Source organism: Clarias gariepinus, chromosome 21, assembly GCF_024256425.1.
Source record: "Clarias gariepinus isolate MV-2021 ecotype Netherlands chromosome 21, CGAR_prim_01v2, whole genome shotgun sequence".
Lineage (NCBI taxonomy): Eukaryota > Metazoa > Chordata > Actinopteri > Siluriformes > Clariidae > Clarias > Clarias gariepinus.
Window position 1 is genome coordinate 26,602,204 of NC_071120.1, and position 27,579 is coordinate 26,629,782.

Genomic DNA, 27,579 nt, shown 5'->3' on the forward strand with positions numbered 1-27,579 from the left:
ATGTTCTCATTTTGATCAGGCATTGCATTGGACACACCCGTAAGCCGCGGGGTCCTCTCACTTGTACACAACAACATGGCGGCGGCCTTGTGCAGAGCCAAACACAGGCTGAAACCTATTTGTCATTTCGCTTTTCACTTGCCACGAAGAAGTTTAACAGGTAAACACTTTTGTCAGTGTGTGCTGCTATTTTTCTTGCCGTTGATGTTTATTACATCTGGATTTTAAAAGTAGTGAATAGGAGATGAAGCCTCATTTAGGTGTCGAGGCTCCCAGTTTCACCAACAGGTTCATTTCATGAAGCTTCCTTTAAGGTCTCGTTGTACTGCCATCTAGTGGACACATTTTGTGTAGCAAATAGTGAGTGTATTGGAAGTTTTGTGCAGAATTTCTAACTCAGTGATTAAAAAAGAAGTAGAATAAACGTATAATACAGGGAAAAAAGTATAAAGATTCACAGTGTCAAACTACGCTGCTGTGAAAAAATATTTGCCCCTTTCTTGACATTTTTTTTGCACGTTTGTCACACTTAAATAATTCATATCATCAGGTACATTTTAACATTACACAAAGATAAGTGATTTCATGATTCAACAGGTCTGTCCGTAATCAGTCCTGGGTGTGGCAAGTAAAATTTAACACAGCTATCCAAAAATCAGAGTTTATTCATGATTTAGAAAAATGGGGCAATTACTTTTTCACATAAAATACTTACAAACTTAAATAAAATTACTTTTTTACATTTTTACATCAAGGTTTTTTTTCTCTTTAATAAATGAAATCATCATTTAAAAAACTGCATTTTGTATTTACTACATGGGGCAAATACTTTTATACTTTATCACCTTATAAATAGTATTCTCTAGTACTATAGTGTGTTATAATATGTTTTAAACCTGATCCTCAGATGTTAAACCTTTGCACTTCTTCAAATTTACACTTTAATTGCACAGTTTTTATATTGTAATTTGTCTTTTAATAATAAACTGGTGAAAGATAATAACAGACATACTGTAGGATAACAAGGATAACAAACTTACAGGAGTGAGACGGACAAGCTCATTTGTTCCCTCGTTTCTTTTGCCATCAGTCTTTAACTTTGGCTGGAAAGAAGCTGTTAAAGAAACATGCTTTGTGTGTGATTATCCTGTCCGGCCCTGAGGTTGTGATATGTGGATAAACACACCTGTACAGATGTTCTAGATTAAAAATAGTAGTGAATGTAGAGTGAATGAATGAATCGAACTCCTCTCTGTATTTACAGGAAAGTTTGATTACGACCTGGTGGTTATCGGAGGTGGATCTGGAGGCTTGGCGTGCTCGAAAGAAGGTACACAAGTGTTAGATTATAGGTCACTATTGCAGATAAAACAAGGAAGTCTCTACAGCTTTTTTTTTTTTTTGGCTTAGTTACTCATTAAGGATTCTCTTTTTTACTTTTTTTCCAGACTAAACAACCCTTTAAGGCTTTGTTTTTCCCTTTGTAGATAATTTTTGCCCATGTATAACTCTAATCTGTATTTCAAAAAAGCTTTTGTTTCAAAGTTTTATTTTTTAATTTGTTCATTGTTTTACACGAGATTGTTAGTATCGTGCATGCAGTGTTTTCTACTGTGACAACCAAACCCCCATGACTCAAAAAAGAAATAAATATTTTCTAATTACCTGAATGTTGTGCGTTTGGTGCCTTGGTTCACTGTCGAACTTCTACACTGTACACTTATATTAAATTCTACATAATAAACACATCTAATGTCTGATCAGCACATATCTGCAGTATCAGTCTTTTCTAGTGGATAAAACACTTGACGTGTGTATGAGAGGATTGTGTCTTTAACCCGGTCTTGTCTTTCCGCAGCCGCTCAGTTGGGACAGAATGTGGCGGTTCTGGATTACGTCGAGCCATCAGTGAGAGGTATTACATCTTAACGACTCACTCTGGGTTTTAGAGATGGTGTTATTTAGGGATTTTAATATAAGTGTGTGTGTGTGTTTCAGGCACTAAATGGGGTCTCGGTGGAACGTGTGTAAATGTCGGGTGTATTCCTAAGAAGCTCATGCACCGGGCTGCTCTGCTCGGCTCGGCGCTCAAAAGCGACTCGGAGAAATACGGCTGGCAAATCGGCGGCCCCGTAACACACGACTGGTGCGTCTGCGTCTAGGAAAGACTGTGAATGAAAAACTTTCTTCTATGTTTAAAGTTGTCTTCAGTGTGATTAAATTGAATGTATTGTTTTAAGCCTAAGTGTCCTCCAGGAATGCAGGTGGGCTGCAGGTTAAAACCTCCTCCTGATTCCTATGACCACAGGAAGAAAATTATGAACTCTCAAAGCTGTTAATCATAGAACGAATCCGGTACACCAGGCTACAAGTTCAGTCGCACACTGTGTTTGTTGGAGAACAGCGCCCCCGCTTGACCTACCTTTGCTCCCTGATTAATCATATTGTGCATCATACACGCTGAGGCTTTTAGTCCAGTCTCAACTGCGAGAACCAGAAAGAAGCTGGCTTACTGATCCAAGACGTCATTTTAAAAGTAATAATTTATCTACGTTTATATGAAAGATACAAGAATGAATTATTAGATTATTATTAGAATACTAAATTATTTTTTTTAGAATGGGACAAACCTATTATTCTATCAATGCTGAAATGCGATTTGAAATCTGAAAATATAAAAAAAAAATATATATATATAATTTAAGAACCCCAGCTCAATATACATTATATAAATAAATAATAGCATATAATTTAAATCCAGTTGCTTAATTTTATTATCTCAAATTATTTATATGTAAATAAAAAAGTTTTATATAAACACATAGTACATTTGTAATTGGCCTTTTTCAGCTCGCCTGCAGTGCCTTCACTGACCACTAGGGCACACAGTCTGAGAAACACTGATGTAGTTCGAGAAGAATTTACAGTTTAGTTAATTTAGTTTATTCAGTATGAGTTTGTTGCTCTGTTTTTTATTTAAAAAAAAGCCTTAAAACTATTAAATAATATACAGTTTACAATCGATATTTTAGCGTAAACATTATAAAGGAATCTATGATTTTGCAGTTTGAGAATGAAGTCTCTTTCTGCTCCAGTACATTAGCACCATCTAGTGGTAGAGACTAGTATTACATCATCTACTGTGCTTTTAGTTCTAAAATGGAACGCAGGACACACACACACACACACACACAAATTCCTCCTTTATTCATTCAGTCAGTTTATATTTTGTAATTATTTTAGAAGCTTTATAAATTAATATATTAAAATGTAAAGTTTTTTTCCCTCTCTTTTTTCTTGCGGTCTTTTAGTGTGTCTAAATTTCTTTGTTTCTTAGATTTGCTGTTCCTGTGCAGAAGTAAAGTCTGTGTGTGTGTGTGCGCATGTTACAGGGTGACTATGGCAGGAGCTGTGCAGAATTATGTAAGATCCCTGAACTGGGGTCACAGGGTTCAGTTGCAGGACAAGTGAGTGAAATACACACACACACACACTATAAAAACACACTTGTAATTTTACACAGGAACACTGGGTTTAAGAGGAATAAAATACATCAGGACATGGTGTTAGACGTCAGAATCGTAATAGCGACTCCCCTATATTAACGTTCACATTGATTACTTCACTATAACCGCAGCACACGGTGTCGGTGTCGTGTGTAAACAATTACCAAAATTCAAGGAATAAACACACAAAGTGAAGTGAAGATTAGAAACCTAGAGGAATTAATAATGCTGGACCCATATATCTGTCCTGTATATGGGTTTAAAATAATACACTGTGTGTGTGTGTGTGTGTGTGTGTGTGTGTGTGTGTGTGTGTGAGCAGGAAAGTGAAATATCTGAACATGAAAGGAAGCCTGCTGGACCAGCACACCATCCGAGGATTAAACGCCAAGGGAAAGGAGGTGTGTACCGCCATCGTCTCCTGATAAAAAGCGATCCTGTTCCTCCCTAAATCCTTGACTCCAGTAAATCTACAAATTTGTGCCGTCTCCTTTTTTCCTTTCCATTTTTTCTTTTTTCTTTTGTTCAGATGACTGTGACGGCCAGGAACATAGTGATAGCCACCGGCGGCCGTCCAAAATACCCCACGCATGTGAGTGTGTATTTGAGAGAGTTCCTGTTGTTTGACCTTGATGCATGTGTGTTTATGGGAGAGAGGTTGATAAAGTTCACTCCCTCTGTCTTGATCATCCTCGGTGTAATTACTTCTGTTCAGTGATAAAAGAAGAGTAATGTAGGCACAGATAACAGGCTGAAGATGACCCTGGTGTGTTTCAGGTCCCGGGAGCGAGAGAGCACGGCATCACCAGCGACGATCTCTTCTGGCTGACGGAGTCTCCGGGAAAAACGTGAGTGAGAGACGAGGGTTAATCACAGTCTATCAGTTTTTTCACCGTTTTTACTTCCGCGTGTCGCAGCAGAACAGAAAAATTGCAAAAAAAAAAATTCCTTGCACCTTAAAAAAAACAACCTCATTCTGTATGATGTGAATGTATGTATGAAACGTATTCAGAGGCGGGGCTTAAATTGTGACATCACCTAAATAACTTTTTAACCAATCAAATCGGATATGCAATGCAGTATCATTAGTGGAGGAGGACGCGGTGCTCAGAGACATCATGCTGAAGAACCTCTTTAAGTAAAGCAAGTCGAGTTGGGTCGTTTGGAAAATGTTGTTTCCATGGCAACATTACATCAACAGGTCTGCTTGCCAGTGTGTAAATAAATCACTAAGGCAAGATATTAATGTTTTATAAGGATCTCATTGAAATACTTAAATGTATATATACCTTAGACTTTTTTTTTCTTGTAATTTATTAAATAATTTAATTATTTAGGGTTTTTTTGCTTCATTTTCCCCAAGAATTTTGAACTGCTGTCCTTTTTATGTTGCTAATCCAGGTCAATAAAGTTACCATATATGGTTCCTCACCTTTCTAGGATAATATACTCAGCAAAAAAAGAAACGTCCCTTTTTCAGGACTGTGTATTTCAACAATAATGTTGTAAAAATCCAAATAACTTTACAGATCTTCATTGTAAAGGGTTTAAACAATGTTTTCCATGCATGTTTAATTAACCATAATCAATTAATTAACATGCACCTGTGGAATGGTCGTTAAGACCTTAACAGCTTACAGAAAGTAGGCATTTAAGGTCACAGTTCTAAAAACGCAGGACACTAAAGAGACTTGTCTACCGACTGTGAAAAACACCCAAAGAAAGATGCCCAGGGTCCCTGCTCATCTGCGTGAACGTGCATTAGGCATGCTGCAGGGAGGCATGAGGACCGCTGAGGTGACTAGGGCGATAAATCAGGACAGCTGATCATCCTCGCAGTGGAAGACCACGTGTAACAACACCTGCACAGGATGGGTACATCCGAATATCACACCGGCGTGACAGGTACAGGATGGCCACAACAACTGCCCGAGTCACACCAGGAACACACAATCCCTCCATCAGTGCTCAGACTGTCCGCAATAGGCAGTCCATGAGGAGGAGATGCACTGCAGTACTTCAAGCAGCTGGTGGCCACCAGATACTGACTGGTACTTTTGATTTTGAGCCTCCCTTCATTCAGGGACACATTGGGAAACATTTTTAGTTTATGTCTTATGGTGTTGACTCTTTTAGTGTTCATACAAATATTTACACATTAAGTTTACTGAAAGTAAAAACACTTGAAAGTCAGAGGACGTTTCTTTTTTTGCTGAGTATATATATATATATATATATATATATATATATCTAAAAATGTAAAAAGGGAACAAAAGCACGGATAAAGTTAAAGGCCTACGGAAGCTATCGAATGTGGCTCTTCACCCTGTTAATGATATGAGTTGCTTGTTATTTGTATATGCATGACATACTGTAGGAAGTATGGGTCGTATTTTTATTATGCAATTTTTTTTTTTATGACATTTTTTGTAAACAAGATTTGGTTAAACACTGTGACACATGACATGAAAATATCTTAAATGTTATCCAGTTTGTCTAGAAGATCTGGGAAAAAATGCAAGATTAAGTCGATAAAAAAAAAAGTTTTTCTTTATTGTCCACAAACTCTTTAATGCAGCTAAAAAAGTAGTGCTATGGAGCATCAGATGTTTTTAGTTAATTAGCTGCTATATTTAATATTCAAATTCATTATTATGAATTTTAGAGATACAGAATTTTGGGTTTTAATCAGCTGTAAGCCAGAATAATCAAAATTGAAAGAAATAAAGACTTGTAATTTATCAGTCTGTGTGTAATGAATCTATATAATGAGTTTTACTTTCCGATGTAATCCTAAACGATTGAGATGCTCCTGTACACATATACAGATTTTGTGACTGAATGTCGATGCACACAAGCTCTCCTTTATCTGTATTAAAGAATATGTGGACAATAAAAAAAGATGTTGTTGTAATTAGTTTTGTACTTTTTTGACATTTACTTGTCAAGTGCATGTAAACTAAATCAGATTGAGAAAACCTTCTTACCATAAATCAGTAATTAATGAATTTTTTATGACACATAATAGTAAAAAAAAATCCTACGATTTAACAGCTACCCAAACAGAACAACAGTTAAATGAAACCCTCCCAGTATGCGGCGCTAAAGAGCTGTTTTATAGGCGTTAGAAACATTGTGTGAAAAACATGCGTTTGTAACGTGAGCTTCCTGTCTCTCCTCACACAGCTGCTGGTGCGTCAGTGTGTGTTGGTGTGTGTTTAGTTACTGAGTTGTCAGGTGTGCAGCTGCAGGCTGGATGCCGGCGGGGCACCGCTGAGTGATGGGCAGAATTCTGGGTAAGGACTGGCACGCACAAGGACAGGAAGATGTGCAGAGGGATAAAAGGGCAGAGAGGCACCGAGGCAGGAGAGGAAAGGTGAAGGGGGGAAAGAAGGATAGCGAGAAGGAGAGATGGAGGAAGGAGAAGAAGAGAGAGAGAGAGGAAATTGTGCCACGTTGTCGCAACATTTTAATAATGGCCCGAAGGAAAGCTACAAGATATTTCAAGATAATAAAATTAAATTATGGTAAATGTGTTGTATTTTTAGATTTACTAATTGAAACGATTTTACTAACTAGCACACCTGGATTGAATTAGTGTAGCTAGGTCATGATTTTAGAATATGAAGATCTTAAGAGAGATAGTGAGACTGGTACGGAAGTTTAAAGAGGACATTAAATGCAGTTTTGTTAAGTACATACATCATCTTTAATCAGGATAATTCACTTTCTCCCGAAGATAGAAGAAAGAAATCCTGATTAAAGGATTTCATTAGAGATATCAAGGTAATAAACGAGTCATTTGTGTTATTGATATATATTTTTTGTATCCATGATAACATTTCTGTCACATGACAAATCCAGGGTGAACTGGCTCGGGTGAGGTCGTGTGGACGTGTATATAATGCTTCGAAAAGCTCTCCTTAATCTCGTTATTGTTGAAAAATTCTGCACATGAGCAAGTTTGAGTTTTGTCCGTCCTCTAAAGAATGGACAAATCCAGGCTCATGTCCATCAGTCAACAGTGATGAGGTTCGACTCTTGTTAGGATCTGCGTGAAAATCGTTTTTATTCAGACAGCACCGCGTGCGCTTCGGTAGAGGTCTGTGCAGGTTCCTATCAGTGTCGTCTCCGGGTTTAATCCTAGGATTGTGCGGGACGAGAGGCCGGCTGTGGGTGATGTCATACTTGTCATACACACGGCCTGCTTTAATGCAGTAAGTGGAGAGAAAAGGGCCGGGATTTGGTTCCTAAATCCCCTTAAAGCCATGATACAAAAGCACATGCTAAGTGTAGAGGGGTGTCAGCTCGCAGGGTGGCCTGCGTGTGTGTCTCTGTCTTTCTGTCTCTAGCATGCAGGAATCAGTCAGCAAAATGTTCTCTTTCCTGAGACACTAACAACATAACGTCATGTTTCTACTGTAACGAAGCACAGACACACACACACACACACACACACACACATTGATTTCCTTTTAAGATTTGTTTTTTCCTTAAAGCTTAAAAGTACTCATCAAGGATTTGTCAAAAATGGTGCCAATAACCGTGTGACTTGGTTTCTCCAGTATTTTCATTATTGTGGTTAATATGACATTAATTTCATAAATATAATTTTTATTTTCACATCATTGTGGTGTGATGTAGCTGTGGCCTCACACCACCAGGGTCGAGGGTTTATCTTTATTTATTGTATGATTTAATTTTGGAAAAATAAAAAAATATATAAAAGGTGTCACTTCAAAAAATGTAAAAGATTCAAAATTGTTTGTAAGTTTGTGTATAAATGTATGTATACAGGTAGTCCCCGAATTACGCACATTTGAGTTACGAATTTCCTACTAACAGACAGTGGTTCTACGAACATTCAAATATGCGAACAAGTCACGGAAGTAGCTCACATGTATTGTATAAAAAAATAGACACTGCAGTGCACCAGAAACCAATATTTACAATTATATACATTAAGTGTGTATGTGAATGTATAAAACGTATAAAGTCCAGTAAATTATATGTGTAGGTGCGTGTGGGGGAGTTCACAGTCCAATACAGTGGAAAACAGCTTTGGGACAAAATTGGGTCCATTCAAGTGCGCAGTAAACACAATGCAGTGTTTTCCTGGCGTCTTTGCAGGTTCTCTTTAAATGAGGTCAGCTGACCCCGCGATTTAAAGGCGCATGAGAGTATAAAGCAGAACCAAAACACCTGTTTTGTTTGATTTTTTTAAATTGTGTATTTATGTCAAAAGCTTATAAGACTCACTTATAGTCGGACGTATGAACGAATCCAATTTACAAACATGCTCCCAGAACGGAACTCGTTCGTAAGTTGGAACTTACTGTATATCTATATTTAATCAAATTTTTCAAAGATTTTAAAAATATATATATCTTACCTAATTTAAGGGAACTGACATTTATTTAAGAATTTATTATTATTATTTGTGGCAGTAAAAGTTTATTATTTATTACAGCAAATATAATGATTAAAATATTCTGTTATTAAAATACTGAATTTTTTTATGCCATTTTTTCCCTCTTTAGTTTATTTTTGCACAGTCTTTTTTGTTTCAAAAGCTTGAGATTTGATGATGATGATGATGATGATTATCATTATTATTATTATTATTATTATTCAAAATTATAATACTCAAACTCTTAACCAGCAGATGAAATCATTACATTTTCTGGAAGCTCATGCGTCGTAGCTCCCATGATTGCATGAGTGCATTACCATAACACCCAACGTCTGAGGCTCCAAATTTTCATTTTTCAGTTACACTAACTGTAATCTCACCTTTATATTTACAACTTGCATCATTTATTCTCTGTTTAACTTCACTGTTTGTTAATAAGCTCTATTGTATTTGTGTTTGGTCTCAACACTGTAAATATGCAAATAATAATATGCAAAACATCGTCACCATTTTCTCGTGTGTTTTTCAGGCTAGTCGTCGGTGCCAGCTGTATCCTTCACTCGCACCATGTCGCTACACCGCGTTAATCCTTCCTGATATTTATCGAGATGCGGTTCTGTTCCAGACAGGAAGATAAACAGGGAGTGCAGAGTTAAGAGCACACAACTGGTGTCACTACAACAACAACCCTAAAACACGTCTATGTTTTTTTTTCAGGTTTTTAAAAATATTTTATTTTAATATACGTTTACGGATGTAACTTTCAAACAGTTATGGAGTAAAAATAAAAAGTTATATTACCTTTGTACAGGGGTTAAAATATCTGAACACTACATTCGTGCGCGCTACGTCAGGGTTTTGTGAACTAATAATTTAGCAAACAATTTGCATTTGAAATCTATTTGTAGATAAGTCAAAGTGGGACTTTTGATTTGTGCAGAATAACAGAACACAGTCCTGAGAGTAAAAAACTGCTTTATGATTGCATTTACTGAAGTACAGCTCTATTTAAAATGTTTGCACCATTCAAATGTGGGACTCCAGCTAAGAGACTCATTACCGTACTGTGTTTGAAGTCCTCTGTAAATGTCAATCACTTTTACACCTTAATTCACCATAAATTTCATCACAAGTCCCGGTTTAACTCGAACGCCCCTCGTATGTATGTTATCTTACCTGATAAGTTCCTATTGTCTCTTTGATAAAGTGCTTATGTTTATAACGGTGATAAACGACCCCAAAAAGCAACTCTATGAACAGTTTTTAATGTGACAAGCATCAGTATTTATATATTCATTTATGTATAACTAAAAAAAATTTAAGATGAAAGAAAACAACTTCCTGCTTTTATATTACATTTGAGAATAATTTGTTTATAGATGATGATGTTTTTTTGCTTAAAGTTGTAAAATGTTTTGATAGCTAGCCAATGGAAAATTAGGTGAGGAGATTTTGTGTGACCAATATAAGGTGTGTTTTCCTAAACCCGGGTGGGAAGATGTGGCTTTGGAGTGTGCTGGATTTCTGACTGGTATCGGCCTGGACACCACCGTGATGGTGCGTAGCATCGCCCTCCGTGGATTTGATCAGGTACTGCAACAAAAACAGTAATCTGTTATCTGATAATAACAGTAATCTCAGATTAATGAAGTAAACACATACAAATCTTTCTTTCTTTTTTTCTTACTTTTTGTTCTTCATGATGCAGCATTGATTTCACTTTTTTGCATTTAATTCGGTCCCAAAGTATTAATTTTATTTTAACAATTCAATTTAACTTCATTTATAGAACACTTATAACACACATAATAGCCATTTGTCACAGAGCAGCCTAACAGAATCTAACTAATATCATAGTAACACTCTTGTCCAAATGCCTTGTTGTTTCTATGGTAACAGTTCGTTGACAGGGATTTATAGGATGGACATGTAATTGTTGATGAAGTTGTTACATGTTTCATCAATGAATGCATGTTCCTGAAAAAATAAAAGTAATGTAATTATTAGCAGAGTGCTGCATTATAAGTGGGAATAATAATAATAATAATAATAATAATAATAATTCCTCAACACTTCGTGCTGTTATGGAAAAAAAATCATCAACAGGAAGGTTTATTTTTAACATAATAAACCACAATATTGTTATTGCTAAAAACCACAATCACATGCATTTAAATTCAAATATGTACATTGTATAATTGTCATGTGACTGTTTGCTAGCTGGTGTTCATCACTTCAGCCGTTATTGTACGGCGCGGGTTGGCAGGTGTTATAGTAGGGAAGCTTTAATGTCAGTACACGTCCGTTTGGCAGGTACTCCCATTCATCTGGGCCAGAGTTGAATCGCAGCGGATGAAACCTGTCTATGTAAAAAGCTGTTTTGAGAAAATGTTGTTTAGTGAGTCACCTCAGCGGCGTTAAAAACAGGAGATCAGGCTTGACCAGACCTGTTTTATATACTTGTTTTGGGTTGCTAAATCTCTAATTATTAGTTTCAATCCAATGCCATGTTATAATCAAACTGCCATCACTGTTATAACATAATAAAAAGGGGGAAGGTGATGTTTTGAAAACATTAATTATAAATAAAACAAACCAGGATGTAAAGTACAAGTATTTGCATAAAATTGTTCTCCACTACAAGTAGAAGTAGAAATTTTTCTTTTTTTTTTAGAGAGTTTTTTTTACCTAACTAAAAGTACTAAGAATATTCTCTAACATGAAGTTAAAGTACAAAAAGTCTTTGACAAAGAAAGCGATTTTTCTGGATACCTGTCTGACCGAGTTAAAACTGCATTTTAAACACTGATGAAGTCGATGCTTTTGGTAACATGAAAGTCTAGTAGTGACTAATGGCATCAAGATTTGATATTAATTCAAATAATGGCCAGCAGCATTGTTAGCATTTTTAATAAACTTTAATAAGCTAGCTTAGCTAGCTTAATGCTAACATGGCGCATTAGCCTGTGCAATGCAAGTAGTCTTTGCAATTAAATATGGGCTTCTGCAAGCATACAGAATACAATAAGGTCAAAGGGCATGCCAAAACATTGTATATGTAGTATACCAGCTAGTTAGCTAGACCATATTGGTCGTTAACAAGTCAGTGCTTTTATAATGACTCGCCAGTCAATTCTGTAAACTAGGAAAAGGTTCTGTTGAATTGTTTTGTTCCTGTTTTTCCTACATGTGGTGTAGTTCACTGTTCAGATTAAAAAATCAGTGCACGTTTGTGTTCCTGAGTCACTGTTTAAATTATAGGGAGTAAAAGTGCAGTTTTTTCTTTTTTAAAAAACATAGCAAGTAGAAGTAGAACGTGTTGTGTATGGAAAATACTCGAGTAGCATGCAGATAAAACAAAAATACCTACCTAGCGGAGTAGTTGTACTTCATTACTCGCCACCTCTCTCATTTATATAAAAACATAGGAAGTTCATCCTAAACCAGATTTGCCACAAGTGTTTTTTCCCCTTGTTGTTAAATTGATAAACATGAAATATTTCAGACCTCACTGTTTTACTGGTTTACATTTTATTAAAATTACATTTCACATGTCGGTGTTATTGAAAACTAATCATTTCAACAATCTTGATACAATATTGTTTTTTCAATAAGTCATTTATATATAAAAGAGTCGACAGTGAACATTTAAGAAAAGTTTATTTAAGAAATCGAGTTGATCTTTTTTCTGTGCAGCAAATGGCGCGTTTGGTGACGGACCACATGGAGGCTGACGGGACACGTTTCTGCTGGGGATGCGTTCCTAAGAAGGTGGAGAAACTTCCATCAGGACTCCTACAGGTCACCTGGTCTGATAGTCAGAGCCAGGAGGAACATCAGGAGGTGTTCAGCTCAGTGCTGTGGGCCGTAGGTGAGCGCAGAGCTGAACATGTTTATGTAATGCACGTGATTCAGTGTTTCAAGCAACACGACTTTACTGATGAGAATTTGGTTAAATGTTAGATTTTGGCTTTGAAAAGACATTGAAACTTGTTTTTTCAGTGTACGATGTGCCTGGAACTGTCAGTGAGGCTACATGCTATCAAATCAATAACAACAAAAAGTTCTCTTAAATGTTAAACTAGATGAAAAGCACATAGAAAACATAGAAGTTACCCTACATCAACCAGATAAACAAACTGTAAGGTTGTACGATATGATCCCAAAGTTACATTTGGTTATTTTGACAGACACTGCGATTGTGATTTAAACTATTTAACTATTGAATGTGCGATTGTTTTATTCAAACATATTTTGTAGTTAGTATGAGGTAAGGAGAAGTTTATTGCCCCTAAAAGCAAACAGAGAAATGCCTGAACTCACACCGCACAGCGCATGAATCATAGTTTCACCCTAGAAACCACCAAAAATAAATAAATACTGAATATTAGAATAATATGCCTGGCAGTGAGTAAATAAATGGAATGATGTAGAATGAGATTAAGAACACGTGCTTCATTCAGCTACTGCGCACTGGGTTTAATTAAAAAGTACCTACAACGCTCCGCTTAATTAAAGATGTATAAAAGTACTAAACATGTTGTTGCACGCTGAGGGTGAAGAGATTTGAGTAACTGCAATTGTGTTTATCGAGACTATAAAACACCAAATAACTGCACAAATGATCTCATTAAGAGGATGTCAACCTAGTTATTTATCACCTTAGAAGTCATTTTAAAATGTAACAAACCTTACATCTAAATTCCTAACTATAAGTATATTAACTGTTATAAATTTTAGCCTTATGTGATTAAATAATTGCCCAGGTCCATATTTGCAGCAGAGACAAAAAGGGATAAAAAAAAAAATGTGTTTCCAAAAAATAGCAGAAATGCTTGATGCCAAGGCAAAAGAAATTAAAAACAATTACTGTGCCAAAGCACCAAAAAAAAAAACAAATAATAAAAAGAGTGTAAAGAACAAAAGAAAAAACTAAATAATGAAAAAGAATGAAAAAGAATGGGTGGATGTAACAAAAAGATAAACCAAAAAACAATGTAAAAATAATAAATAACATTCTTAATAAAGCAGCAAAAGTGGTGGAAGTTGCAAAGATGACTTATTGGAAAGCATGAACATGCCAAAAAAATGACCTAAATGTGAAATACAGTATAAATGAAGCAGGAAAAAAACTTTGTCCTTTATTTAAAAAAGAGGGTGGGGGTGGGGGGTGGTGAAGGTGAATAACAGCAATTTATTTGCATGTGTTTTACTTTTGGCTGCTGCGTGCCTTTTACTCTGTTCCTGGCGTCATGTGCTCCTCTCCTTCTTAAATAAAATCTTTCAACACTTTTTTTTTTCTTTCTTTCTTTTTTTTTTTTTTAAATCTCTCATGCAAGCACACAGAGCAAACTGCAGCGTCAGCACACTGAGCACCGTCGTATCAGACAATAATGTAATAAAGCGTGAGTAGGAATCGTCAGGGGACGTGTTAATCACCGGCTCAGGATGCAGCAGGGCTCTGAGGGTCGCCATATTCCTCGCTTCCATCTCTCACTCCGGGCCTTTTCCTCCTTTTCCTTTTATTCTCTTACGTTCTGTTCATCCCTCAGCGTGTGTCCTTACAGTCCGTGTCCGCATTGTCTTTTTCTATTGTTCTGCTTTGAGTTTATTTATTGACAGTTGAACGATGTTTCCCTGAAAGATCATGATGATGATGATGATGATGATGATTTGGCTTCCTATCTAGCAAGAGAATGATGAGGTCATAGCAGATGTCTGTATTTAAAATAAAAACTCAGTACATGCTGCTCTTTGCATTCTAAACTTTACTTTCTCTGGTTTCTTTCTTATTCTTTCTCTGTCCGGAAACGTATAAAAGCATTTTGTGTTAACTCAGAGCGGTGGAATTTTCTGACCGAGATGACGCCCCGCTCCATCCTGGCTGCACTCTTCCTCTCTCGCAGGTGTCTGATGGAGGGGCAGGAAGGAGCAGATTTCCTCTAACATGCAGCACTTATTGCTCCCATGCCAATAATACACACTGGCAGTCCGTCCATTTTACTGCCTGGCCTGTGGAGACGTTTTATTCTAACCTTACAGTTCTTACTTTAAGCTTCTTTCTGTCTACTTTTAGAGGTGTGCCAGTTTGATCCTGGGCATCCTGACTCACCAAGATCCACCGTAATGTAGATGTAGGGGGTAACTCAAAATGTTGCATGGGAAATAAAACAAGGAAGGAGTAGCTAAAAATTACATGAGGCTAAAGGACAGGGACAAAGTTGCTAGAAATTATGGAAGAGTGCAGCCAGGATGGAGCGGGGCGTCATCTCGGTCAGAAAATTCTGAGTTAACACAAAATGCTTTTGTATATTTCCGGGCAAAGAAAGACTAAGAAGGAAAACCTGAGAAAGTAAAGTTCATTAAATTATGAACTTTATTAGGTGAATTAGCATGACCAAAAGAATTACTAACAGAAAAAAAAAACTGAAGAAGAAGTAACTAGATAAATAAAGACAACGCACAAGTAGCTAAAACGACACAGTGGTAAATACAACCGAGAAGAAACTATCTATGTATAACACTGGGTTAATATAAATGAAGTATCTGAATATTTCCCCGAGGTAAAATTGACATTATTAAATTCATTGTATTTATAAAAATTCATAAAAAGCTTTTTTTTTAACAGTGAATTTTTCTGTTATTAAAGAGAGGGAGGTAGGGTTCAAAGTGTATGGCTGTTTTTAAGTTTCGCACCAAATTATTATTTTTCGGATCAGCCAAGATTTTTAGTAATTTAATAAAAATCTTCAAATAAAATTTTGATATGAAATTGTTGAAATAAAGTGCAAAATAATTGTATTTATAAATGTGTTACTTTTAAAAAAATATATTTTTACTTTTGTGTTACCATATTATCGGTCAGGTACTGATCATGCTTTAAACAATGTTAAATAATAATAATAATAAAAGAATTACTTTTTTCTCAACGTTGGCTGAAATAATTTTTTTTGGACAGGTAATAAAAATCCAAGCCAATTGTATTAAAAACAAAGTATGTTCATATATACAGTAATGAAGCTACAGTATGATGAGTTTAGTACTACAGAAGAGTATTAAGGCCGTCATTAAAAAAATGATTTGAGTTCTGTCTTAATAAAACCTATTATTTTAATGGTGGATCTAATCTTCAGCTGTGTAGTATTGTTGTTATTATTATTATTTAGTCTGTGTTTTTCCTTTTTTTTTTCTTTTTTGTTTGTGTTTTAATCGGAATGTGCAGGGATTCAGGAAACCTCTGACACTACAATGGCCAAAATAAATGAATCTGCGGTTCGTGTGCGTGCCGACTGTGTGGAGGGAGATTTGCATGATTTATAACACTGCAGGAAAATCTTTATGGAACAGAATGACGCGGGATAAGCGTTTAATCTCTATTGTCCTGTTTTTATATTTGTTCGAAGCTAAAATCGTAATAGAATCAAATGTAAAAAACGTACGCAGTCATCACACAGCCCTAACCTGGGGAAATAGTGGCAAAAAAAAGAATAAATACATAAATAATCCAAGAAATAGTTAACAAAGCCAAAGGCAGAAAATGGATAGAAGTGACAAAAATCCTGTAGTTTCTCCAAATGTGTGCGTGGAGAGTCGAACAAGAAATAAAACGAGTATTAAAAGAATGTGACGTTCGTGAGTTCAACTGAAGCTCAGTAACCTTTCCCCCCGCACCTGCTTCCTGTCATGTGAACATGAGACTGTCCTGATGATTCATTCGGACAGCTTGTCAATCAAGTAAGCCACGCCCAGTTCGTGATAACGGAACGTTTATTCGATCTGCGCAAGGATGCGAATAAAATATAATAAAGTTTAAAGTCATGCTTTTTTGTTGGTAATGTCTAGTCTTAATGATTTGAAAAAGAAAAAAAAGAAGGACAAGCACAGACCGCAGACGAGCCAGATGTTATGATTTGTCCTTGTGGGTGTAAAATCAAGGACACAGATTTGTTTCTGTGTGTTTTTGTTGCACTTGGACACAAAAGGCACCTTTCATTGGTTTTATCACGCAGACACAGGGTGTGTGTGTGTGTTTGTGTGTGTGTATTCAGTTTAACTGTAAATTCATATTTAGTAATCACCATGTATAAATACTGTACATCTACAGTTTTTACATTTATTTGCTCGTATTTACAGTAACACCTCCTTCATTAAACCAGTGCCTTATTTACTGCGAGTGGTTCTGAACGTGCACCTCATGTTTTACTGCCACTTCAATTTAATGGCCAGTGATATGATTTTTGCCATATTGCCCACTTTAGCATCTGCTCTTACTGAAGTGTGTGTGTGTGTGTGTGTGTGTGTGTGTGTGTGTGTGTGCGCGTGCATGTGTGTCTCAGTTGGAGGAAGTTGTTCTTGGGGTTTAGGCAGGAAGCCAGTGTTCTGGAGTTTGTTGTGTTTTTTCGTTGATAGCATCAGCGAGGAACCGCTGGGTTCTACAGCCTTAACACTGTTTATTGTGATTTGCGTGTGTGTGCGTGTGCGTGCGTGTGTGTGTGTGTGTGTGTGTGCACGCGCGTGTGTTGGGTAGTGCAGGGGCGGACTGGTGGGGTGATGGGTGAGCGTCGACAGCCGTCTCTCAGCTTTCTGACAGGAAGTGAAATAAATGACAGTATAGGCCCCAGGTGGCTGATGGGATACACATCCTTGTCTACTCATTAGTCAGTCTGTAGACACACACACACACACACACACACACACACACACACACACACAGATAATTCCAGCTGTGCAGATGCTTTGATTAAATAAAAGATTTATAGTGAGTAAAGGATTTCAGCAACCTTCATCAAAACAACCATTGTATCACTGGGTAGATACACAGGCCCCGCCTCCTCTACTGAGACTGACAGGCACACAGGCCCCGCCCCCCCTACTGAGACTGACTGGCACACGGGCCGCTTTCTCCACTATGACTGATTGGCACACAGGCTCCGCCTCCTCCAGTGGGACTAACTGGCACACAGGCCACTCTTCCTTTACTGAGACAGGAGCAAAGGTCACACCTCTATTATACTAATTGACCGGTACAGAGGCCACGCCTTGTTTTGTTGTAATTAACAGTTAATTAAGTCACACTGCTTCACAGTGACAAACACTTAAAGCTGCCGCGCCCGCTGTGCTATGGCTGATGGGTAGAGAAACTATAGAGAGAATAAAGGCAACATTGGAGGACACGCCCCCTTCACTAAGATTGTGAAGGGGGCGTGATTGACAGGTGAGGATGCCACAATTAGCTGATTTATTGGGATTCGACAGATTCAGAGGCCACACCCACTGACTGGCACAAACTTCCTTGCCACACGTTTTTCATTGATTGAGAAATTTAGTGTCAATTGAATATTTTGACACTTTATAACATGGTGTGTGTGTGTGTGTGTGTGTGTGTGTGTGTGTGAGTGACATCTAACACTGGTGTAGTTACAGTAAAGCTCTGGTTGCAGGTCGAGCTCCTGAAAGCAGAGCACTGAACCTGCAGCACGCCGGCGTTCAGCTCGATGCAAACACGGGAAAAATCATCGTTGCTGATGATGAGAGAACATCTGTGCCCAATGTTTACGCCATCGGAGACATTGCACAGGTACTGAATACACACACACACATACACACACACACACACACACACACACACACACACACACACACCTCTGACACTGCTTGCAGGCTGATCATATATCCGAGCTGTCAGTCATTTAACCAGCTGTGCAATTTCTGACACACACACACACACACACACACACACACACACACACACACACACACACACACACTCTCTTACTTCACTCTTCATAGCTGACAGCGATTTTCTCCTTTCATACCTGCCAGGGCTTCTGAGGTTTTTTGTATAAATTAAACACACCTGGCATTACAGAAATAAAAGCTTTACAGCCCAGCTGCATGTTCCCCATCCCCCCACCACACACACACACACACCTACACACACACACACACACACCTACACACACACACACACACACACACACACACACACACACACACAGATTTACATTTTTCTGTCTATCTGCCTCTCACACTGACAGAACCACCAGTTAATCTGCTTCTTCTTTCTTGTTTGTCTCTCTATCCTCTCTATCTCTCTCTCTCTTGCTTTCTTTCAGTTATTTCAGTTATATTTAGTCACTCTGGTTCTCTGTCTCTGTCTGTAACTATCTATCTGTCTATTCCTCTGTCTGTCTGTCTGTCTGTCTGTCTGTCTGTCTGTCTCTGTTTATGTTTATTTGTCTGTGCATCGCTTACTTTTCTCTATTTATATGTCTGTCTATTCCTTTGTCTCTGTCTGGCTGTCTGTCCGTTCCTCTGTCTCTGTCTGGTTGTCAGTTTGTCTGTCCACCCTTCTGTCTCTGTCTGGCTGTATGTCCATCTTCTCTGTCTGACTGTCTGTCCATTCCTCTGTCTCTGTCTGTCTGTCTAGCTGTCTGTCCATTCTTCTATTTGTCTGTCCATTCCTCTGTCTGTCTATTCCTCTGTCTCTGTCTGGCTGTCAGTTTGTCTGTCCACCCTTCTGTCTCTGTCTGGCTGTATGTCCATCTTCTCTGTCTGGCTGTCTGTCCATTTCTCTGTCTCTGTCTGTCTGTCTGTCTAGCTGTCTGTCCATTCTTCTATTTGTCTGTCCATTCCTCTGTCTGTCCATTCCTCTGTCTCTGACTGTCTGTCTCTCTCTCTCTGTCTCTGTCTGTCCCTCTCTGTCTCAGTCTGTCCATCCCTCTGTCTCTGTCTGGCTGTCTGTTTGTCTGTCCACCCTTCTGTCTCTGTCTGGCTGTATGTCCATCTCATCTGTCTGGCTGCATGTCTATCTTATCTGTCTTTTTCTGTCTGTCCATCTGTCGGTCTGTCTGTCTGTCCACCCTTCTGTCTCTGTCTGGCTTTATGTCCATCTTCTCTGTCTGGCTGTCTGTCCATTTCTCTGTCTGTCTGTCTTGCTGGCTGTCTGTCCATTCCTCCGTCTCTGACTGTCCATTCCTCTGTTTCTGACTCTCTCTCTCTCTCTGTCTGTCCATCCCTCTGTCTTTTTCTGTCTGTCCATTTTCCTGTCTGTTTGTCTGTCCACCCTTCTGTCTCTGTCTGGCTGTCTGTCCATCTCCTCTGTCTGTCTGTCCATCCATCTGTCTGTCTGTCTATTCCATGTCTCTGTCTGTTTGTCAGGCTCTCTGTCTCTATCTCTCTGTCAGTTTTACTGTCCATCCCTCTGTCTCTGTCTGGCTCTCTGTTTGTTTGTCTACCCTTCTGTCCCTGTCTGGCTGTATGTCCATCTGATCTGTCTGGCTGTCTGTCCATTCCTCTGTCTTTTTCTGTCTGTCCATCTGTCTGTCTGTGTCTGTCCATCTATCTGTCTGTGTCTGTCCATCTGTCCATTGCTCTGTCTGTCTATCTGTTAGGCTCTTTGTCTGTCTCTCTCTGACTGGCTGTCTGTCCACCCTTCTGTCTCTGTCTGGCTGTCTGTCCATCCCTTTGTCCCTGTCTGGCTCTCTGTTTGTCTGTCCACCCTTCTGTCTCTGTCTGGCTGTATGTCCATCTCATCTGTCTGGCTGTCTGTTCATTCCCTGTGTTTTTGTCTGTCTGTCTTGCTGTCTGTCCATTTTGTCTCCACCTCCATGTTTTTGTCCATTTCTCTGTCTATCTGTTTCTCAGTTTGACTTCATCGCTCCGTCCAGCTGTCTTTGTCTTCGCCTCCTGTCCATCCCACTGTCTCCACCTGTCTTTGTCCATCTGTCTTTATTTTGTCTCTGCCTGTTAATTGCCCTTTCTCTGACCGTCTCCCTCCATCTGACTGCCTCTATTTCTGCCTGTTTGTCTTTATACAAAATCTCTGTACCTCTCTGTCCGTCTGTCTGATATTCGTCTATCTGTTTTATCTTTTTTTCTCTCTCTCTGTCTGTCAGTCATTCTTTGTCTATCTGTCGGATGTGTCTGTGTCGGTGAAGGTGCAGGTTTGTGTCTCTGTGCGTCAGGGTTTGAGTGTTCGCCTGCAGCTCTTCCTCTTTCCCTCTCTCTCTCTCTTTCTCTCTGTCTCTCCTTCTCACTAATCCTCAGCATGACTGACACTGACATTATGTTCTAGAGATAACCATCTTCTGAGCATGTCAGAGCTTTTTGATCCAACCGTTTAGCCAAGCATCTGTTCATAACGCACCCGTGCAGAAGTGTGTGCGTGGTGGAGTGTGTGTGCGTGGTGGAGTGTGTGTACTGAGTAGTGTGTTTTAATGTTGGAGGTTTGTGAGAAACTTGTATTTTTAAATACACTTGATCATGAAGTCCTTAATTAAAAGTTTATATTTGTATTAGTATATGTATAATATGTTCATGCCGGAGTGTGTGTGTGTGTGTGTGTGTGTGTGTGTGTGTTTTTCAGGGTCGTCCTGAGCTCACCCCTACGGCCATCAAAGCGGGGAAACTCTTGGCTCGGCGATTAGCCGGTCACTCCGACCATCTCATGAACTACGACAATGTGAGTACACTAAAGCAGCTAGTGCATCTGATGTTACACGTGTAAAACAACAAAACACTCACTGTGTGTGTGTGTGTGTGTGTGTGTGTGTGTGTGTGTGTGTGTGTCAGGTGCCTACCACAGTGTTTACTCCTCTAGAGTACGGATGTGTCGGTTTATCTGAAGAAGAAGCTGAGAGAAGATACGGCAATGACAGAATAGAGGTATAATGAACTTCTGTGTGTGTGTGTGTGTGTGTGTGTGTGTGTGTGTGTGTGTGTGAATGTGAGTGTGTGTCTGAGAGTGTGCCAGAGTGAGCGTTTGTGCATTCGTACACACACCCCAGTCCTCTCACACCTGTGCATGAATGAATCCCGAGCGCTCCTGCAGTGACTGACGGCTGAGTAGAGGCTCTGATTGATGCACACAGAACCCGACGACAGACGCGCGCCAGTCAAAAGCGCCGTCCGTGATTGGCCGTGACAGGTGTGTGTCCGGGGCTGCCTGCATCGGCACGCTCTGTCCTGAATGTGTGACGACTCTGAGGATGGTGGTTTTTTTTTTTTTCATTCTTTCTTATTGATGATTCGAGCAGCGGGGAGAAAAACATTATAAGAGCAGAATGTCATCGGCGGTAGGCAAGAAGAAGAAGACATGACTAAAAACGTCCTGACTGGAGAAAGGGGGATGATGGGAAACTGTCAGGCGTGCCAAAATAAATAAAAAACAAACGTCTAGGATGGCGTGATCAGTGCGCCGTGTGCGCTCCAATCCCTGATCGTGCATTGTGCTGAATTTTAGTCGTCTTTACTGCCAGATCTCTCTCTCTCTCTCTCTCTCTCTCTCTCTCTCAGAGGGAAAAAAAACAGATTTTGGGTTTATACATTTTATTTACTTTAAAAGCAAAAAATCAACACGCTACTAAATACTCAGTGTTTATTTGGAAATGTGAACTTGGAATTACGCCCTTTTCAACCTTTCTTTATGCCAAATATAAAATGAAAGAAACTAAATATATGCTTCCATTTTCATATTTTTTTAGCAGCATGCTTGTCTGAGTGACGTGTTTAGATGTTCAAGTCAAACCGGGACTTTTTTTTTTTTTGCAATTGATAATGCACTTATTTCAGCGTTTCCCTAGTGCTTGGATACCATCAAGGGAGAGCTTTTTCTCACTACGCCAGGGCCGTGATCTGAAACTAGGAATCACATCACCGCACTGTGCTCGAAGTCGTCTGTAAACATCAGTCGCGTTTACGCCTTCACAAAATTGTCTAATTAAAGATGATTTTTTTTTTCTGTATTGTTTTATTATTTATTTTTTCATTGGTGTAATTAGCTGAAAGAGTCTTGTGTTTATTTGTTAAACTCTCTTCATAGTACAAAAAGGATTATTTTACTTTTTTTACACATCTGTGCAAAAGGGATATAATTTGGCTGCAGAAAATGTACAATTTTGACATCTGACATCATCATCACACTCAGCACTAATCAGCACTTAATATACAAAAATCATCATCATTACACAATGTTTTGGCGAGGGAGCGGATTAAAAACTGGACCAACTTCTTTCTTTCCCCCTGTCTGTTGCTTGCCAGGTGTATCACGCCTTCTACAAACCTCTGGAGTTCAGCGTCGCCGAAAGAGACGCCAGCCAGTGCTACATCAAGGTGAAGGAGTCGAGACACTTTACGAGACTTGGTGTTTGTGTGTGTGCTGTCCGTGTATAAACCTTTGGCTTTACTTTACTCTGTCAGGTGGTGTGTGAGCGAGAAGAGCCCCAGCGAGTGTTAGGGCTTCACTTCACCGGCCCCAGTGCTGGAGAAGTCACGCAAGGCTTCGCTCTCGGCTTCCAGTGAGCAATCCGTCCTCTTTCACTTTATTATTATTTTTTTTTTGCTTTGCTACATTATCGATGTCTTCTAGGCTGATGGCCTAAACGCCAAACGTAACCTGGGTGATACTGCAGGGATATCAGATCACGATAATCTGCACCATTATATCTGTGAACCTCAACATGGATATAACTAAACCAAATTGACGAATGCGTTTTCATTTTCTGCACTCATGGTCTTTTAGAGGACGTCACTTAGGATAAGGCTGTGACACCACAATACACTTCTCTATCAGATCGAAGGTATCCAAAGTGTTTGAATAGCAAACTGATTACAAGCAGTTTTATTTTTGTAAGTGTTATATATAGCCAACCTTTACTGTATATCCAGTTACAAATCCTGTACTGCAGAAATGCATTTGTGAAATGTATTGTGATATGATATTTGTGACGTATCACTCAACACTGTTTGACTTGAAAACGGAAGAAAAATGTCTAACCAGGGTTTGTTCTTGTCCTGTTATATGTAACCTAAACCTTAAAGTTTGGAATGAGTTAATAGGTGAGTCACAGAGTGTTTCTGGTGAGTGTACTGTACTTCGCTAATCTCCGCAAATCCGATATATATATATAAAAACATGGCTGTGAAGAACGCAACAATAACAGATTGTCCAAAGAAGAGACGTAAAGTCGTCGTGTTGTACGCTTTTTAAACTCCTGCCATGATTTATACTCACTTTGAATACAAGTTCAAAGAATTTAATTGTAAAGTTACCATTTATACGTCTACAATGTATTTAGTTTGTTTCTTTACAGTCCTAAAAACATATTTTTGTGCGACATCTTAATTTACGTATACAGTCAGAATGTTTGATGAGATAAGCTGAATACATATTTAATTGGTGTTTGATCTGATGTGGTGTTTGCTCCTACTTTAACTTTTACACCCACCAACAACAAATACATCAGTTGCTTCACAATAGGCTACGACAGAAATGGTTAATGCAGACTAATGTAGTGAACAAGTAACAAGTCTTTCTTACCCAGTTTTTTTTTTCCTGTAAACTGTCACAGTTCACAAAGGTTTAAAAGTGGAACTGCATAATGATTTTGCATAATGTATAAAAGTTTGGTCATGAACATTCACAGCACTTAGCATGAGGAGCGGCGTTCATTTAGTCTCACTGCACATATAACCAGTTAGGTTTTAAGGGCCCAACAGTGGCACCTCGGTGGTGATGGGGTTTGATCTTTTGAACCCCGGTGTTGGAGAATGTTTTTGAGTTCTTGCTAACTGTAAAAAACTAAATCGACTGCTAATACTGTACTAGCGTTAAGTTTTAAACGACGACACATTTTCATGCCTGCTTTCCAGATCAGTGTGTTTTTCTCATCTGTGCTCTCCGTAGGTGCGGGTTTACGTACTCTCAGCTGTGCGACACGGTCGGTATCCACCCCACCTGCGCCGAGGAGCTCACCAAACTCCACATCACCAAGCGTTCGGGTCTGGACGCCACGGTGACCGGCTGCTGAGGTTAAACACCCCTCCCTTACCCTAAATACACTGAACACACACACACCCTGTGATTTCTCAATCAAGCTGTAAAGCTCAGGTTCGTCTCACCTGCGGCCTGTCATGACCTTTGACCTCCGTAGTCTCCAAGAGCGCTGTTTCAGTCATTTAACTTTGGGTTCCTGAACGTAAAACATTTCTATAGACAGATATTGAAATTACACCTTGAGTTGTGATATCTATTCTGGACCTTGCCGTCATTTGTGTCCCTTAATTCATTCGACACGTCTAGAGAGCAAGATTAACCAAAAAAAACAGGCTCATAAATCAGGATTAAGGCACACCGAGATGAGAGTCGCAGGAGAACGGAGCAGCCGGGCGTTTTTTTTAAAAACATATTCACCGAAATATTGTTGTTTCTCCGGCTGTACTTCCTGTCCATTACTCATTCCCCGTAGCTGACACTGATGGATGGGCTCGGTCTGTCGCCACGGCGATACTCCACGGTTCCCAGGGAAGCGGACAAACACGGGCCGAGCAGCGTGTCAGTCAAACCCCGGGTCGAGAGAGAGAGCTTGTTTAAAACTTTTCTTTCTTTTTTTTCCAAAAAAAACTACAGAGGTAACACAAACAACACATACACATGCTCTTTACTTCTCTCTGCAGCAACCTGATCACCAGAGATAAAGGGTGTTTTTAGAAATGCCCTTGGACGCCTGAAGGGGGCAGTGTTCACCTCCTTTTTTTATTGTTTTTGGAGTGACACCTTGGAGATTAACCTTGGTTAATCTTAGCTTTAGCTAAAATGCTGATAAGTGTCCTTTTATTTTATACTCAAAGAAACATTAGCATATATTTCTGTAAAATTTTCTTTTTTCTAAAGTTTTGACTAGTTTATATAGTAGGAATTACATTTATTCATTTATCTTCTATAGCACTTATCCTATATACAGGATCGTGGGGGGCCTGGAGCCTATCCTAGGAGACTTTGGGCATGAGCCGCGGTACACCCTGGCACGCACACACACACACACACACACACACACACACACACACACAGGGACCCGAGGCGGTAATTGAACCCTTGACCCTGGAGGTGCGAGGCCACAGTGCTAGCCACTACGCTACCGTGCCATCTATAGGAATAACAAATGAAACAAATTATAAAAAATTAGTTCATCTATTACTCAAATCTTGTGTATTTCTATCATGCCACAATTTTAATTTAAAAAAGAAAAAAAAAGTTAAGTTCAGAATTACAAAACCAGCATTCTGTATTTAATTATTTACTTATTTAGTGTCAAATTTCTTCCAAATGAATGCTCTTAAGAATAGCTTCCTAACGCTGATTGGTGTTATCAGAGGGACAAACACTTGGTAAAAAGGCTGCCTATCAAGGGACCCTCCTCCCAAATGGAACAAGATTTCATATTGTAATATTAGTGATTAGGAACAATCTGTTGAATTAAAAACTTTTATTATAGAAACATTAGAAACCACTAAGACTCTCGAACCTCTCCTAATGATTCACCTTAGCAAGGTTCATTTCAATCCCATTAGATGAAGCTAACTAAAAAAAAAAAAATCCCTTTCACTAGTTCACCTACGGCTAGCTCCAGATGAATTCATGCCCCGTCCAAACCCTCACCTCGTCTTTGAACCCTGAGTTATAGACTCCATTTTGTTCCCCTTGTTAGAAATACACTCAGGAAAGGTTGTGAGTGTTTTTTTTTTTTTTCCACCCCAACAGAGAAGGTTTGTTTTTGTCTGATGTGCCTCAGCTCTCTGATTAATGAGGCTCGGAGTGTGTGTGACAGGCCGCTGTGGAGAACGAGACGGAGACGAGCAGCGCTACCAGGTTTATTTGGACCTGAGGAGGGAGCGAGGGGTTCTGTGTTCATGTTTTTAAGGGAACAGGGGGGTGCTGACTGAGGAATCCTGACCCTAGTACACTACCACTAACAATAACAGCTTAGCCATTGCTACACACACACACACACACACACTCTTATAGGGGATGTGGCAGGATTGGGACTGGAGTGGAGTTTATGACTTTACTGGAGCCTAGAAGAGAAAATTTGTTTAAGTGAATTTCACAATTTGTCCAAATGTCCAGATGTTATATTTCCATATTATCCTGATGTCCGCAGTACGGTATTATCCTGGTTGTAGTTGCGTAACATTCCGGAGACTGTTGAAAGCTCCCGTGTCTCTCTAAAGATAAGGCACTTTGTAGGATCGTCATATCATCATAACTTTTACGCATTATAATGTTTGTTTAGCTACAAAGCTAAAGCACTAGACCAACATTCCATAAATCAGATCAGCTTGCATGATGACTATCTGTTTACCGATACCTGACTACAGACACACAAGCTTGTTAAGTGCAAAAAGATTTGAGCTGTTTCACGTTTAAAGGATGTTCTAGGATGTAAAACATGCAAGTTATTGTAAAATATCCAGAAAAGGAAAAAATGATTTTCTCCCCCATCTTGATGTTGTCGTGAGGGGAAACAAACTTTTGCACTCGGTTGTAAAATGTAACAATAAGTGATCTTGCAGCTTATGCGAACATGACACTGAAATATCTTTTTATTATTATTATCATTTTTCAACCTCCAGTCTCACAGTTCCTGTCCCTTGACTGACACACACACACACACACACACACACACACTCTGAGGGTCAGGGTTGAGCTTGTCAGGGGAGGCCGGTTAATGAGGACCTGCACTAAAAGCCCTAAGAGGAGCGGGCAGGTCTGATGTGCTCCGGCGTTCCCGCTCTGCGTGTGTGTGAATAGAGGACGCTCATCTGATATAAAGCTTTGTAACTGTATAATTTATGTGTAAAGTAATAAATGATGAGAGAGTA

At 39.0% G+C, this 27,579-nt stretch overlaps 1 protein-coding gene across 1 annotated transcript; it reads left to right on the top strand.

Moving 5' to 3' along the window:
* The first annotated feature begins 43 nt into the window (after positions 1-43).
* Positions 44-27,579, top strand: txnrd2.2 (thioredoxin reductase 2, tandem duplicate 2). The gene is made up of 17 exons (XM_053481115.1): positions 44-160; positions 1,265-1,330; positions 1,859-1,915; positions 1,999-2,146; positions 3,393-3,467; positions 3,829-3,907; positions 4,036-4,098; positions 4,284-4,354; positions 9,449-9,468; positions 10,418-10,509; positions 12,616-12,790; positions 18,360-18,496; positions 21,287-21,382; positions 21,493-21,585; positions 22,960-23,031; positions 23,119-23,216; positions 24,605-27,579. The coding sequence occupies exons 1-17, from the start codon at positions 76-78 to the stop codon at positions 24,726-24,728; spliced, it is 1,551 nt and encodes a 516-aa protein (XP_053337090.1). The 5' UTR covers positions 44-75; the 3' UTR covers positions 24,729-27,579.

Excerpts from the sequence above, each read along its gene's own strand:
- txnrd2.2 (XM_053481115.1), top strand. The coding sequence starts at position 76 with ATGGCGGCGGCCTTGTGCAGAGCCAAACACAGGCTGAAACCTATTTGT. Across the intron at positions 10,510-12,615 it reads CCCTCCGTGGATTTGATCAG|CAAATGGCGCGTTTGGTGAC; the intron begins GTACTGCAACAA and ends TTTTCTGTGCAG. Across the intron at positions 18,497-21,286 it reads CCATCGGAGACATTGCACAG|GGTCGTCCTGAGCTCACCCC; the intron begins GTACTGAATACA and ends TGTGTTTTTCAG.